This window comes from Geotrypetes seraphini, chromosome 6 (assembly GCF_902459505.1).
Source record: "Geotrypetes seraphini chromosome 6, aGeoSer1.1, whole genome shotgun sequence".
Lineage (NCBI taxonomy): Eukaryota > Metazoa > Chordata > Amphibia > Gymnophiona > Dermophiidae > Geotrypetes > Geotrypetes seraphini.
Genome location: NC_047089.1, coordinates 189,833,735 through 189,850,564, shown reverse-complemented (window position 1 = coordinate 189,850,564; position 16,830 = coordinate 189,833,735). Strand labels below are relative to the sequence as shown.

The 16,830-nt window shown below is 43.4% G+C and overlaps 1 protein-coding gene across 1 annotated transcript in view; it reads right to left on the bottom strand.

Moving 5' to 3' along the window:
• TET3 (tet methylcytosine dioxygenase 3) overlaps positions 1-16,830 on the bottom strand; it is a 360,566-nt gene that overhangs the window by 73,829 nt on the left and 269,907 nt on the right. Inside the window, 1 exon segment of the mRNA XM_033950022.1 lies at positions 9,204-9,294. Coding sequence (XP_033805913.1) covers positions 9,204-9,294 — 91 coding nt within the window.

The window sequence follows — 16,830 nt, the reverse complement described above, 5'->3', positions numbered from 1 at the left end:
TTAACCTGTTTCACTGTCATCACGTTTGCATAGTGAACATTAAGCTATCAGTGTGCGGCGGCTCTTTTGCTGCCCCCACAGCATGCACTTTGCAGGGGCACATCATCCTCCTGTTACTCAGCATTGCCTAGTCAGTGACATCACGGTGCCCTCTCCTCCTGCTATGATTCATGACAGAGGAGGGGGCGCTTCCTGCTGAAAGGCAGAATTTACTGGAAGGAAAGTGTCAAAGTAATGGTGCTGCTGACTTGCACTGAATGATTAACTTGCCAGTTACTCGCCCCTTTTCTTCCTCTCGGCTTAGTTTTGCTTATCATTTCATGCATCTAAAAAGGTCTCTGCTATTGATTTGCACATTCTTATGAATTTCTTTTCCCTTTGATTCTTCTTTGGTGGCATTAATACTATAGTCATACCTAAGCTGTAACATGCTAGTTTCTTAAGCTCACTTAGAGCTCTGAGGACAGCTGGAGTTAAATAACTGAAAATCCTGGGGAGTTTTTTGCCATCTGTCCAGCTGTGTGTCTCCACTTTACTGTAATGTGGCACTAATAAGTATTCATTCAAAATTCTACCTCATTTTCTCACCTTTTTACAAAACCATACTGTGGTTTTAAGCGCTGGCCGCAATAGTCACAGCTCCGATGTTCATAGAATACCTATGAGTGTCGGAGCTGTTACCACCATGGCCGGCGCTAAAAAAAACACGCTACAGTTTTGTAAAAGGGGGGTTTATAAAATGCAGCCCAGACCCATCCTAACTGGCAAACTTAACACCACGCTCCCTCTGGAACTCTGCATGCATGGGCCTTAATATGGCCACAAGGTGTCACCCTTAAGTATGACCATAACCACCCCCTCCTTCACCCACTTATCCTGGGGGACTGTGAATGTCACATCTGCAGAAGCCCCCTCTATTTAAAATTGTATTTAAGGTGCACAGACTGTGACATGCAGCATGAATTTCTTCCCGCTTCCCCCTCCCCCATGCATTATATCAGATGGCTGTCGTTTTGCTGAATGCGCTTGAAAATGTATTTCTGTCACATTTTCTTCTCCAGCCTACCAAGGATTTTTATATCCTTAGCAGAGACCATCAGCATTATAGAAATGATAAATTGTAGTAGTAGCAGTCATTTCCACTAGCTGCTGGAAAGTGTTTTAGCTGGGTAAAAGAAAGGGCCAGTAGCTCTCTTTAGATCCTGAATGTACCTTTAGTATCGGGCTTCTCAAACCTTAACCTGTTATCTCATAGCCAATTGGGCTTTCAGAATATCCACAATAAATCTGTGCAGCAGGATCTCCATAAAGCTCCCTTTAGATGTGCTAGGAGGATGTTTCAGTGCTGCTCTAATTTGTGTTATAAGGTAATAAAATAAAGGATAAGCCCTCATATTTATTTAAACTTTGGTTGGCCTTCCCTGTGAATTTTGGAGGGAAGTACTTATGACCTTCATATTGCAGCTCGACTTGAATTCTTGAGGATGCTGGATGAAACCTAGGAGGGCTACTTCTCTAGATGATCATTTTGGCATGAGCATTGGGGAGGACGGTTCCTTAGACTCAACCCATCAGAATAACCAAACAGAAGCAGAGCTAGGGAAGGGCCTTGAGAGAGGATCTAATGGAAGTTTTCTGGTATACTTCAGGAAGTGCGTGGGACCAGTTTCCTGTGCCCTATCTTAACCCCTGAGAAATATAGTCTGTGTTTAAGAAACCAAAAGCTGGTACATTTCTACTCCCAGAGTGAATGTTCTCAGCAGTAGTATTGCGAGTAGAAATGTTTTTTGAGAGTTTTTTTTATACTGGGGAGAAAAAGCTAGTTTTGAATGAGTTGTGGTAGTTTTTTTCTTATATACTGTCGCCAAGCCTAAAAAACTATCAAACCAGTGTACATTCACATCTAGTAGGTATTTTTTCTGTCCTGGAGAGCTCACAATCTTAGTCTGAACCTGAGGTAATAAAGAGTTAAGAACCAAAGATCACATGAAGCTGTGGTGTAATTTGAATGAGGTCCTCAAGTCCACTGCTCTACCCATTAAGCTAAACCTCCACTTACTAGTGCCATATTCCAGTCATGGTTTCAGTTGAGCTGGAAGTTTAAAAGAGCAGGGAGAAACAATGGCAGAAGTGATTCTTGCTCTTAAATAATCCTAATCTCTCAGATTTACCACTAGTGTTCACGCCCAGCCCAAAGTATTAGATGCCCTAGGCCAGGGTGAGAAACATCTGATCCATGAGGACTGCAACCCAGTCAAGTTTTCAAGATTTCCTCAAAAAATATACATGAAATCTATTTGCATGCACTGCCTCTCCTAAATACAAATATATCTCATGCATATTAATTGAAGAATCCTTAAAATTCTGACTGGTTTGCTGTCTTCAAGGATCGAGGTTACCCACCCCTGCTCTAGGTGAACCTTCAGCCATGTACCATCTCCTCAGGGGTGGCTCAAAGCTCTACCCTTCTCCCATAATATAACAGTTACCCTTCCATTTCCTACTGCCCTCAGGGGTCAAGGGTCCCCTTTCCTAATGCCTCAGGTGTCCAGCATCTGTCTTCCCCTATTCGCCCTGCCACTGCTGCTCCTACAGCCTATATCAAAAACAAACTCAAGTCACACATTTATTAACTGCTCCCACCTGCAGATCAGAGGCGTTACACACTGTGCTGAAAGTAAATTGTTGCCAAGTTATCCATTCCAGGAGGGAGACTTTTTGGCTTGTCCTGGCTTTAAACTTACATCCCAAAGCATTGCAGTACTTTAAGTTGATGATTCTAGCCATTGAAATCAGTGCTACAATAGTTCCATAATGCAACAAGATGAGGTTGGCAGAAAGCCAGGACTGACGAAAAGGTCTCCCTCCTGGAACTGGTAACTTGACAGCTCTGCCCATGCCAGCACACTGTGCTATATCCCCCCAACCCAACCTCAGGAGGATCTCTAGTCTGCCTAGTGGATCGGTCAGTTCTTCTCACTTGCCTGTGTTTAGGAATGTCCTTTTCGAAACTGTAAGATATAATATAGACAAGTAACAACAAGGTGCACTTGGAAACTCTTTTTAATCAGGCTGGTGCCATTCAAGACACCTGGGAGCCATGATTCTTTCCAAATGGATGAAGTCCAGCCAGGGTCTGGAACAATCCCCTCACTTCTGTACCCCAGTGCATCATTTTCCAGAATGACATTGACTTGCTCCTCTCAGTATATTACATTAGTATTTGTGGATGGCTAATATTCCCCTTGAGGAGTTCTATGTTATTTACAATAAATAAGAAATCAGTCATATCCAGGAGTTACATTATAATATTCAGTGTATTCAAGAATTACATTTTAACACTGAGTGCATACATAGGGATACAATCTTATGTGGGGAATTGGGCGTCACGATATGGGGGAGCATGGTGTTATACAATGTGTTCATTGTATGTTCTTTCTTGAGTAGCTATGTTTTTCTCTTCTGAAGGTGTCAGTTTGCTTGTGTAATGAATTTTGTAAATAGGTAGGTTTTCAGGTGTTTTGGGAAGTTATTGTATGAGGGTGCGGTTATTAACTGAATTGGGAGAGAATTCCATCATTTTACTGCTAAGTAGGGAAAGGTTGTTGTGTGTATTGTGTTGTATTTAATACCTCTGGTGTTGGGAAATCTTAGTCGTAGGTAGTTGCTTATCAGGTTGCAGTTCTTATTTGGTGGTAGCTCTACAAAGTTTGCCAGATATTCAGGAGATTCGTCTTGTAGGATCAGGAAGATCAGTGTGCATAGTTTAAAGATGCCACTTATTAATACTAGCTATCTTATGACTATATATATATATATATATATATATATATATATATATATATATATACTTGGGTAACTCACTCATAAGTCATCAAGCTTTCAATTCATTCAAGTGCACACAAAATATGCACACTTTATGTGCTCACAATATATGTTTATAATATCTTCAGCATTTAATTATGACCTTAGCGCCACCACTCCCCGCCCAATTATTTATGAAAGCGGGTAGAATTATGTGGATATTTCCTCACTGGTCAAAAAATTATTTAATGATATTAACTTTATGTTGTTTATAGTTATCTTGAAATTAATACTTTTTTTTAGCAATTTTAACAAAGATTTTTTTATGCTTCAAAAAACCTGTTGTACTTATTTTAGAACTGTTGTACTGCATGGTCTGGGGAGGCTGAATCCGACGTGTTTCACTAACATAGCTGTATCACTTCAGAGTTCCTCTTGTATGAGAAGTGTGATCAAGTAAAACCATTTTGAGAAGTCTGTTTTGGGGCTGTCAAGCTACATCTTTATTTTCCCCTTTTCTTATTTGGAATTGATGACTTCAGCCTAATCTATCAGCTCTGTCTCCACTTATTGAGGACTAATATATACTTAGGATTGGACTTTATTTTCCTTTTAATAATGAGAAGTAAGGATAATTAATCCCTACTAAATAGATTTTTTTCTGTTACCTTTGTATTATTTGCTTTTTGACTGTTTTATTGTCAAATGATTGAAAATGTATAAATAAAGAATTAAAAAACAAAAAAGGGTTCTCCCAAAGCCATTTCATGCCTTCCAGCTTGCGCAAGTTTAGCAAGTTAAAATTTTAACTGTATAAAGGCTCTGGTCATGATAATTAAATGCTGAAGATATTATAAGCATATATTGTGAGCACATAAAATGGGAATATTTTGTGCGCACTTGGGTGAATTGATAGTTTAAAGATGCAGCTTACTTTGCTGGGAAACCAGTGCAATTTAAGGGATATAGCTGTGTTATTTTCTTATATCTTGTTGCTGAAAATATTTGCATTGCTGCTAGGTTCTGGAAAGTTTATAATTTTTTGCGTATATCTGTTCCGCAGCCTAAAGAGAGTATGTTACAATAGTCTAGCTGGTATTTGCTGGAACTCATCGCCTTAACTTTTTGGAAAGCGGATGTAGTGTTGCTCACTCTGGAATGGAGCCCTAGCTGAGAGGAATACTTAGTGGGCCAGAAGCTGCAATGTCAGGAACACCTCAGGGTTTTGAGTCAGAGCCTTTCTGACTGAGGGGTACTAGGCTTGGGTCTTTGGACCAACAGTCTAATCGAGGAGCTGCTTTCTAGGGTTTTTCAATGTGGGAAGCCCAAGGCTCAGAGTGTGTGTATGTTTTTATTCTTAATATTTTAATTTCCATTTGTTTCTATTTAAATAAATGGAAGTTAAAAACTTTATTTCACCTTTGAGGCCAGAGTTAAAAATTAGCATAATGAGCAAAGTTAAAAAAAAGTGCTTTAAGTTGAGCGCACTTTACTACACTGAACTAATTCCATATGCAACTCTTTTCCATGCACTCACATAGCAAGTGAATTCAACTTAAAGTATTAAATATGTGAGTAAATTCCATGAAGTAAAATGTATGCTAGGGAACATGAGTGAAAAATGCACACCAAGGTTGGTGTACTTGATTATGCTAGGGGCCATAATTATCAGTGGAGGAGCTTGCCTGATCTCCCTAGGCGGTCAAAGTACTGTGTGTAAAATAAACTTTCTCATACAGTTACTATCCTCTCCTGCCTGACTGTTATAGATCAGTGTGTTAAGAGATTTTTAAGTAACACATATTTCCAAGTACCCTAACTACTATGATACACCACACTTTTTTTTACCATACTGTTAGAGAGAAAAGGAAGCCCTGATTTGGGAGATAATTCTTAGCAGGAGGAATATTTGTGGCAGCTTCCCCCTTCTCTCTCAAAAAAATAATTTTTCTGCAACTTTACTTGTAACTTGAGTAAGGTGGGTGCTTAAATCTGAAATAAAGAAAGAACACAGATACACATACTGGGATGCACTATGTAGGGTCAGCTTGCAAAATAATTAGAATTTTTGCCTTTATTTAGCAGAGTCTGGCTGGAGTCATTTTAGAAACCTGACCCTATTAGACTTTGTATTGATTCTAAATAGGCTGTGTAATCAAGGCTTTTTGGGCAGGGTTGGCATGTGTACAAAACCCCTTTATTCTACACCCATAATATGGTGAGCTGAAGCTACGCAAAGCCTGAGTGCCCTTTACTGTATTGATCCCCATTTCTCATCAGACATTTATCGTATCAGCAGCAGCTTCAGCAAAGGAGATGTCACTATGGTGGTGGTGGTGGTGCAGTGACTGCAGTAGCAGAGCCTTCAGGCAGGCACAAAACAGCTCCATCTTCTGCACCTGGATAGATGTTCTGGTCCAATCTAACTGGCTGCTCTATGGAGCCACAAGACTGATGCAAAGGGAGCTGGTGGGGGTGAGGGTTCACAGCAGGACTGCACTTATTCTAAAGGATTATTCCCGTCGTTTGTAGCTCCAGCACTTGTGTACCCAGTTCCTGTGGTTCACATATAGATACCATAGCTTGAGAAACACCATTTTGGAGCAGTGGTTCTTTAAATCTATCATGGAGAATCCCTGAAAACCTAATGACAGGTTGGGGAACCTGTGTTTTGCAATGACAAGATAAGGTAAAAAGCATCAGTCAAACAAAATGAAATATTCCCAATGTGTAGATCTGCCTATATAATCTTCACCATAGGCACGTTTATCTCCCATACACTATGGGGCTCATAATCAAAACTTTTAAAACGTCCAAAAACCAGCCTAAGTCAGTACTTGGATGTCCTAATAGCAGGGACATCCAAGTGCCGATAATCAAAACCAACTTTCTGGACATGCAGCAGCACTTCTAAGCTGATGTGTGTCTAGAGAGCAAAGGGGCATGTTAGGAGGTGTGTTGTGGGCGGGAATCGGGTGGCCTTCAACCTAGACATACCCCAGCCATAATCAAAGCTTTCCTAGAGGGAACTTAAGACGCCAGCAGTTAGACCTGTTAGAGTTCCACAAAGATGCCCAAATGGACAAGAAGATCAATGAAGGATTTAAGGAAAGACCCCACCTCTTCACTCCCCTAGTAGTCATGACCCCCTCCCACCACCCAAAGAGCACCCCCCCCAAAAAAACAACAAAAAACATAGGCTCCCCTTCAGCTGATCAGGGCAGAGGAATCCTATCAACTGAGCCAGTTTCGGGGGATTCCTGCCATTTTGAGCCAATCAGGGCCTTTGGCCCCCTCCCACTCCATCCCAAGATGAATTGGGAGGGGGAAGCCCCGTCATTTGCAGCACATGGCCCTGTAGGCAAGAGGAAGTGAGCTTCCCTCCTGCAGTTTGCTCTTCCGAATGTACGGGAGGGGAGTGTAAGGTGATAGCTATGCTGACAGGGGGGTTCTGAGAATGTGGGAGGGGGGCCCAGGAATGTTGGGGGATGGGGGAAGTATAGGGCTCCGCATCTCAGCTGATCTTGGCAGGGGGAATCCCCATCAGCTAAGCCACCAAGAATCCCTGAAATAGGCTCAGCTTTAAATTCCTTGTGCTGCGATCAGACAAAGTAGTAAGTGGATATGTCTAAACTTGCTTTTGTACGTTTTTTACGTGGATGTTTTTATTTTTGAAAATGGACAAAAAAGGTAGATGTCCTACCCAGCTCATTTTCAAAAATAAAATATAGACGTTTGGCAGCTTTGAAAATGGAAATTTTTTTTTGCTGGGTTTGTGGACATCTTGCACAAAATGACTAACCTCAAGACTTAGGCACACTTTTGATTATTGTCCCTCCACAGGTATGTGCAACAGCAATTTTCTCAAATACAGTGATAAATTTCACCTCCTGCTGATTCCTTCCACTGTTGGGCCTAGCACTATGTGGATGTATAAGTGAGCAAGACAAACTCTGCCCTCTAAAGTCACAGTTATCACCTCCTTCCTGATCTCTAGTACTATCACAGTGCTGTGTGTGTGCAAAACAGAAACTCTCTTCTGTACAGTCACAGAATTCCCTGAAAGAGAAAGAATGGGACATTTCTTGGTTTTTCACTTACTGATGGAACCATAGGTACTATACAACACTGCTAGCACTATGTGCACTTTATAGCATTATATAAGTTAATAATATTGTGATGTGCCTAATAATAATAATAATACATGATGTGCCTAACTGTGTAAAACCTAAGCCTAGGGAGGGCAGCCCTTCCCTCCTCTTGTCTAAATGTGCGTGTCATACATATACATCTTAAATCTACCCTGTGATGCCTCGCACTTCTGTTTTTATGGTGTGTATTAAAAATGGTTGGAATAACTGGATTGTAAAGGAATTCATCTATTTACTTTCATACTTCAAATGAGTGAGGGGTGGGGGAATGCAAATATAGATGTTAGAGCAGGGGTTTTCAACGCAGTCATCAGGACACATCAAGCCAGTCTGCTTTTCAAGATATCCACAAAGAATATGCATGAGTAAATTTGTATGCAGTGCATCCACTGTATGCAAATCTCTCTTGTGCAAATTTATTGTGGGTATCCTGGAAAACCCGATGGGCTTAGTGTGTCCAGAGAACCCATGTGTTGGAGGAAAGTAGCATTAATCATATGTGAATATTGGGGGGGAAGGAGGAATTAATTGCCTCCTGTTCATCTAAGTCACACTTAATGCACAAACATATTCTGCCAATACAACTAACCACTGGTGATAAACAAAACAAGTTGGGGACCCTATAAACCAGGTCCCTATAAAGTGACAGAAGTACCACCAGCTACAGGGATGAAACACTGATGATAGAGGCCATACTGAAACAGAATGTCAAACCTACAAAGGGTTGGTTATCCAGCCAAAATAAAGATGCTCAGTATGGAAAACAGAAGTGAAGTGCAAGGTATGTGGCAAAATTATCTAAGAACCCAATAGATCCCATGTGGCTGCAGATGAAGAGATGATTAGGAATACATTAAGACAGTCAAATCAAGGATGCATACAATAAAACTGACAATCTGCAGCCCTATCAATGAAAATAATCCTGTTAAATGATTTCCAAACTGGAGACCAGGTGAGTAATTTAAGAAAAATACTGGCATTTAAAAAAAAAAAATCTATTTTCTTCATGTTTTGTTAGCAGACTGAACAATGGACCTCCAGGAGGTGCTGAAGGAAGAATAGGCACCACTGGAAATTTACAAGAGCTTGCGAAAGCTTGACTAGACAAGTGGAAGAACAAGCATCATGGCCTATCATCCTATCTACCAATAATTCTATCAAAGAGGACTGGGGCCCCTGTGCAAGCAATTTTTCAGATTTATAATATGGTGATTTTCCAGCTCATTTCCTGAGGTTGCCCTGACTTACCTTTCCTCCATGAGTTCCCTGATAGCTGCCACAGTTGGTCCAGATCCTAGGTGAGTATAGTAGGGCCCTTCATCCTTCTCAATAATTTGTTCTAGTAATGATGATTTAAAAAAAAAAAAATCAGAAAAGAATAGAAAAATTAGGACCCTTTCTGATTGATATACTCCCCTCACCCCTCCCCCCGTCAGGCAAAAATTTCCACATCATTCACACACAGAAACATAACAGATGTGGAGGCAGGCAAAATGTGCACTTGGGTCACTCAGTGTATTCATTTGTGCACTATCACAGGCATTACCTGACCTGTGGTTTTTCCTCTCCCTCTCTGTCCCTTGCAAGAATGTTTGAATTCTATCTCATCGTTGCTTGTAACACAGAAACTTTGTTCCAGAAGTATACCACCTTTGCCAGGAAACTATTTTCTCACATTTCTTATTAGCTCTCATCCCTGAGCTTTTCATGAAATGAAAAACACTTTGCTAATACTATTATTGAAGCCTGCTGGATATATAATTGTTTCTATTTTCTCTTTTTCTTCTAAAAATATATCTTAAGCTTCTTCATTCTACTGTATATGGCTTAAAATAGGTTATACGTCATTGCGAATTGCATGAAAGAATACTACATCATTTTGGAACACATCTAAACAAGCACAGTGGACCTCAAGAAGGGATATAGGAAGCAGACTTTATTACAGACTTGACACGGATTGTTTTTTGTTAGTATGCCTGCGTCAGAGGTCATCGAAAGTCAGTAGTCTAACATAAATTGCTTCAATTCACTCTATCTAAAATTCTAAACAGACCAATGTTTTTCAGTGTAGGGCCTGGGGGTCAGAGGCAGCTTCTGGGGAGCTCTCTCGGGCAGCCCTTAACATTGTTCTGACTTTATTCTGCTATGATTTGTCTCTCTACCCACGCTCACAGAAGACAGGGGGGAGTGGATGGACAGAGAATGTATTTGGAAATGCTAATCTCCTTGCGGATACAACCAATGAAAAGTTTGAAAACAGGTTGGTTGGATGGATTTTATTGACAAACACTAATCAGAAGTGTTGAGGCCTCACATTGGAAGATATTTAGTGGCTCTCCTTCAGCTCATTTAGACCCATAAAAGCTCCCACTTAAAAAGTAGGGAAGACCAACTGAAAATCTAAGCTTGTAAAAGCAAAAACATTGCATCCGATAGATAGCTCTTGTACTGGTAAAAAATAAAAGCAATGTCCCCAGAATTGGACAAACAGAAATTCCTTGGGTTTCCAAGGTTAGATGCATGGTAGTGTTGCTCAGTGAGGATGAAACAGAGAAAAATGGAGGCAGATAAAGACAATATAGCCTATCCATGCCATCTATTTATTCCTTCCTCTCCCTGATCTGGTCTCAATAATTCTTGAATTCAGATACAATTTTCATCTCTACCACTTCCACCAGAAGGCCATTCCACCACCCTTTCTTATTTCATCAGGTTACTTCTGATTTTATCCACTTTCTCCTTCATTTTATGCCCCCACATTCCAGAGCTTCTTTTTAATTAAAAGAAACTCACATCCTGTGCATTATGATCAGGAACCTGTGAATTTCGTTATGGAAAAAAAAGCTATGGATTGATTGAGGGCAATCTGCTAATTAATGCCCTGCATAAAGGAAGACATATTAATAATAATGATACATTATTTGGATGTCTATTGGATTATAGGAATGTTAGGGAATATGCTTAAGAGGTTCTAAATTGTTGAGGATATGGCCTCAAGGCTTTTGTTTAGGCTAAACAGGTAGGAAGGTGTCCTCGGTTACATTGATTCCCTGTGAAACAATGTAGCTGTGAGGTACCTTGGATTATGAGCATAATCCGTTCCAGGAGCATGCTCGTAATCCAAATTGCTCGTTTATCAAAGCGAGTTTCCCCATAGAAAATAATGGAAACTCGCTTTGATACGTTCCCACCCCCCGAGGCCAGCGGCGCTGCTCTATCCCCCCTCCCCCCCCACGAGCACCGGCATTGCTCCCCCCGAAGGCCCCTGCTGCGATCCGGCAACCCCCCCCCCCCCCGCCGCTTCTTACTGTCATCTGGGTACCGGCACCGGCATGTCCTGTGCGTTGGTGCCGGTGCCCGAAGATCGGCCTCCTCTTCTTGCTGGGCCTTGAGCATCTGCGCATGCTCAAGGCCTGCGAGTTCATGAACTCGGAGGCCTTGAGCATGTGCAGATGCTCAAGGCCCAGCAAGAAGAGGAGGCCGATCTTCAGGCACCGGCACCAACGCACAGGACATGCCGGTGCCGGTACCCAGATGACAGTAAGAAGCGGCAGGGAGTGCCCAATCGCGGCGGGAGGGTGCCGGATTGTGGGGGGTGCCGCTCGCAAATTGAGGCATGCTCGGTTTCCGAGGCACCGAATTTGCAAATGTTTTTGCTTGTCTTGCAAAACACTCGCAAACCGGTGCACTCGTAAACCGAGGTACCACTGTACATATATATATATATATATATATATACAGTGGTGCCTCGCATAACGAACGCCTCGCACAGCGAACGCTGCGCACAACGAACTTTATGTCTTGCTCCCTACAACGAACTTCGTTTCACACAACGAAGTCGCCCGAGCTGCATCCTTCCGCGCAGGCGCACTGCGCTCTCCCTCTCCCCTGGCTCCCTCTTGCCCCCGCCCGACTCCCCGACACGATCGGGGCAAAAAGGGAGCCCAAGCCCTCTTGCCCCGCCGATTCCCCAACTCCCCGACAATATCGGGCCAGGAGGGAGCCCAAGTCCTCCTGGCCACGGCGACCCCCTAACCCCACCCTGCACTACATTACGGGCAGGAGGGATCCCCGGCCCTCCTGCCCTCGACGCAAACCCCCCCCCCCCCCAACCACCCGCCCCCCCCCCAAGAACCTCCGACCGCCCCCCCAGCCGACCCGCGACCCCCCTGGCCGACCCCCACGACACCCCCAACCCCCTTCCCCGTACCTTTCTGTAGTTGGCCGGACAGACGGGAGCCAAACCCGCCTGTCCGGCAGGCAGCCAACGACGGAATGAGGCCGGATTGGCCCATCCGTCCCAAAGCTCCGCCTACTGGTGGGGCCTAAGGCGCCTGGGCCAATCAGAATAGGCCCGGGAGCCTTAGGTCCCTCCTGGGGGCAGGGCCTGAGGCACATGGGCCCAACCCGACCATGTGCCTCAGGCCCTGCCCCCAGGAGGGACCTAAGGCTCCCGGGCCTATTCTGATTGGCCCAGGCGCCTTAGGCCCCACCAGTAGGCGGAGCTTTGGGACGGATGGGCCAATCCGGCCTCATTCCGTCGTTGGCTGCCTGCCGGACAGGCGGGTTTGGCTCCCGTCTGTCCGGCCAACTACAGAAAGGTACGGGGAAGGGGGTTGGGGGTGTCGTGGGGGTCGGCCAGGGGGTCGCGGGTCGGCTGGGGGGCGGTCGGAGGTTCTTGGGGGGGGCGGTCGTTGGGGGGGGGGGGGGTTTGCGGCGAGGGGCAGGAGGGCCGGGGATCCCTCCGGCCCGTAATGTAGTGCAGGGTGGGGTTAGGGGGTCGCCGTGGCCAGGAGGACTTGGGCTCCCTCCTGGCCCGATATTGTTGGGGAGTGTGGGGAATCGGCGGTGCAAGAGGGCTGGTGGCTCCTCTTGCCCCTATCGTGTCGGGTGTGCAAGAGGGCTTGGCGCCCATCGTGTGCCGGGGGGGAGTCGGAGGGGGCAAGAGGGCTTGAGGCTCCCTCTTGCCCCGATCGTGTCGTGTATTCGGGGGGGGGGGCAAGAGGGCTTGGAGCTCCCTCGTTGCCCGATCGGGTCGGGGAGTCGGGGGGGCAAGAGGGCTTGGGCTCCCTCTTGCCCCGATCGTGTCGGGGAGTCCGGGGCGGCAAGAGGGCTTGAGGCTCCCTCTTGCCCCGATCGTGTCGGGGGTGGCCAGGGAACCATAACGGAGGTCACCCACCGTACCACCTCCAGAGTTCGGGTAAGCTGCAGGTAAGTCGGTGGGTGGCTTATTTGCGGGGGGGTAGGCCTTATTTACATTTGGGGCCTAAAAAGGGGGGCCGGTCGTTATTGTATGGCCTGCCTCGATCATCGGGGAAACACGGTAGAAAAAAAAAAAAAATGAACAGTTAAGTCCCAGTTTTTGCCGCTGAGACTCTGCCCTCTCTCACTGTAAAATTAGACTCTACTTAGTCTGTCTTTAAATTTAAAAAATGTGTGTTGTTTTAAAAAACAATTATGTTTTTAGATGTATCTAAATAAAAATAGTAACCAAAGCCGATGGTTCTTCTCTCTCTGACGCTGTGGGAGTGTAGTGACTTCTAAACGAGCAAGGTCTTGCAATACAAATATTTATAGTATTTTGTTTTAAAGTTTTTGGGTTGTAGAACGAATTGTCTGAGTTTCCATTATTTCCTATGGGGAAATTCGCTTTGATATATGAGTGCTTTGGATTACAAGCATGCTTCTGGAACGAATTATGCTCGCAAACCAAGGTTTGACTGTATATAGTGGGTCCTCTAACATAATTGACTGGGGTTTGAGGTGATTGAGGCAGAAAAGTTCATTGGTCATGAATTTGAATTGTGAAGGGAAAGTCCATTGGTCATAGATTTGAATTTCTCAATTCTGATGGGAAAGTTCATTGGTACACAAATTTGAATTGTGGTGGGAAACTTACATCCACACTTACACATGTGAAAGACCAGTTACCTCTGCTCCAAACCCCTGGAGTGTACAAAATCCCATGCAGTTGTGGCCAAACTTATGTTGGTGAAACTGAATGCACCATAGAGGAAAGGCTGAAAGAGCACAAGAGACACCACAAGCTATGCAACACAGAAAAATCAGCTGTAGCCCTTCATGACAAGGAAACTAGTCATACAATTAGATTTGAGAACACAAAAGTCCTGGAGAAAGAAGACCAATGGTGGTCGAGAGGATTCAGAGGCAACAGAGATAGCAAGATACCAAATAACTTCAATGGAGATAAAGGGCTCTCCATAAACAAAGAATGACAACCATTCATCCAAAAGAAATTTAGCACAAAAAGGACTGGGGCCGAGGACAAATGGCTTCTCCCTCTATCACAAAGTTTCCAGCCTCTATTCTGACAGAATTTAAAAATATGACCAACAGACTTTTCCACCAGAATTTAAAATTTCCTGCCAAAATTCAAATCTGTGATCAACAGACTTTCCAACAATCCAGTCAGCCAATTCACAGACCTTCTAAGCCCAGGGTTCCCCAAACATGTCCTGGTGATCCCACAGCCAGTTAAGCATGCAAGATACCCACAATGAATATGTATGATAAATTTATATACAATGGAAACAAATTTTAAAAAAGTTTTCCAAAGTATGTAGATTTATCTCATATATATTAACAGTGGAAATATTAAAAAAAAACAACAGGCTGAGAGGTCACCAAGATACATTTGGGAAACCTTTTTCTAGTTAAATGGCTTGACAACAAACCAGCTAATTTTCATATGTCTAATTTTTTTTGTTGTGTTTTTTAGATAGTTGTTTCAGTACTTGGTACTTTTTCATTTTATTGTTATTACTTTTTACATTTAAGCTGCCAGTTTTGCATTGTGAATTACTTCAAACATATCTGTGATAATTTAGAGCATAGGCAGTCCCCAGCTTAAGAACACTTAACTTATGTCGAACTCGTACTTACGAACTGGGGTACTCCTTCTTCCACCCTTCCTATCCCAACGTGACTCACCTCCTCCATTCTGTGTTCCAACAAACCCCTTCTTGCCGGCTTCCTCCAACCAGTTGCACATCTATTGTCAAAGCTGCAAGCGGTAGCTCCAGCACATGGTCTCCTGGTCTTGCAAAGCCGCAATTGGTGGCTCGTGCATAGGGTCCACTGACCCAGAAGCCTTACCTCTGATATCTGCGTCAGAAGGCAGGCCGCATGCATGAGCCACTGATCGAGGCTTTGCAAGACCAGGGGACTACATGCTGGAGTCGCCACTTGTGGCTTTGAAAACAGAAGTGTGGCCAGGAGGAGGGAGCCCGCAAGAAGTAAATGCAGGTGGCATGAATTTGGGATGCGGAACAGAGGGAGACGACGAGGGGTGCATTGGGACATGAAAGGGAGAGGGGGAGGGTCACGTAGGGACAGGAAGGGAGGAAGAGGGACTGCATTGGCACAGTAAGGGAGAAGCAGTGACACAGAAGGAAGGCAGGGGACACAAACTTTGGACAAAGGATGGAAGAAAGGAGGGAGGGAGCATGAATATGGGACAAAGAATGGAGTGAGAGAGGGGAGCATGAATTTGGGACATAGGATGGAAGAATGGAGGAAGTGAGGGAAAAAGATGCTGAGGTGGAGAGGGAATAGAAAGGGAGAATTGTTGGGCATAGGTGTCTGAGTGAGAGAGAAAAGAGAGATGGTGGACATGGGGAAATGAAGAAAGTAGGTGAATTGTTGGGCATAGGGAGGGAGAAAGAAATTCTGGACATGGTGGTGGGATAGGCATAAGGTACAGATACATGGGGAAGAGAGATGAGAGGGAGAAATATTGGATGTGGTGGTGGAGAGGGAACAGTGGGACTGATGAAGAACAAAAATAAGTGTAAACCTCCTATCTTCTTTCTATTTAAACTACAGGACTTTATTTTGAGGACTGTTTCTTTAATGTTCTTTAATGTTTTTATAGACTGTGTACTGTACAGGATCCGAGTTACATACAAATTCAACTTAAGAACGGTTTAAAAAACAGAACTCATTCTTAACCTGTATATTCCAGTAGAGATTCCTAGGTACTTTCACTTGTTTATAAATACATTAATTATATCCCAATACATTTTTACAAATAACTATTTATATAGACAAGTAAACAGATAGATAAAACATCCGATATTTGTCTTCTCCTTCTATACATAGAACTATTTACCATAACAGAGGGGCTTATGCAGTAAAGTGTGCTAGACTTTCATACAGGCTAGCTCAGCTTTTGTGTATGTCTTATGCAGAAAAATTTTCTGCTCAAGCTGTTTGCAAAGCCTCAGGTAGAGAGCACACAGCATGTTTAAATCCATGATAATGAAGCTGTTAGCAATTCTGCACAGATGCAGAAAAGTGCATAGAAGACAAGAGGACCAAGCACAACGCTGGGACTGAAATGCAAGGTTTGATAAGGAGTAAACGATTAATTCATTCTTCTGTGGAAGCATTAATTAGTTTTTCATGCTTATTTTTTTCTTCTTCCTTTTACTGAGAACATAAAAACCCACAGTAATTTTCTAGTTCTATAAAAAGCATGGGACCCCCCCTTCAAAAAAAAAATACAACCAGAATTGAGAAGTGTGCTGAATAAAAACTAAAGTGTTAAACTGTTGACAAATGGTTATTAGCTCATGTTAGACTGCATGGGCATAGGCTAGAATTCTACTCTGTAGATAAATAGGGGTATTGGCACAAGACAATAGTTATCACTATTACAAACCTACATGTGCATGCATCTAATGTCCTCTCCCATGTTAGTGTACATTTTCTGTGCTTGGCCTATTTTCTAATTAGAGGGCCTCTGTGTTCATCCCTGCTTTTTTAAAATTCCATCACTGTTTTCATTTCCTCCACCATTCTCTCCATGAAAAATAAGTTTCTAAAATTATTCCTTCTAGTTTTATCATTTTCC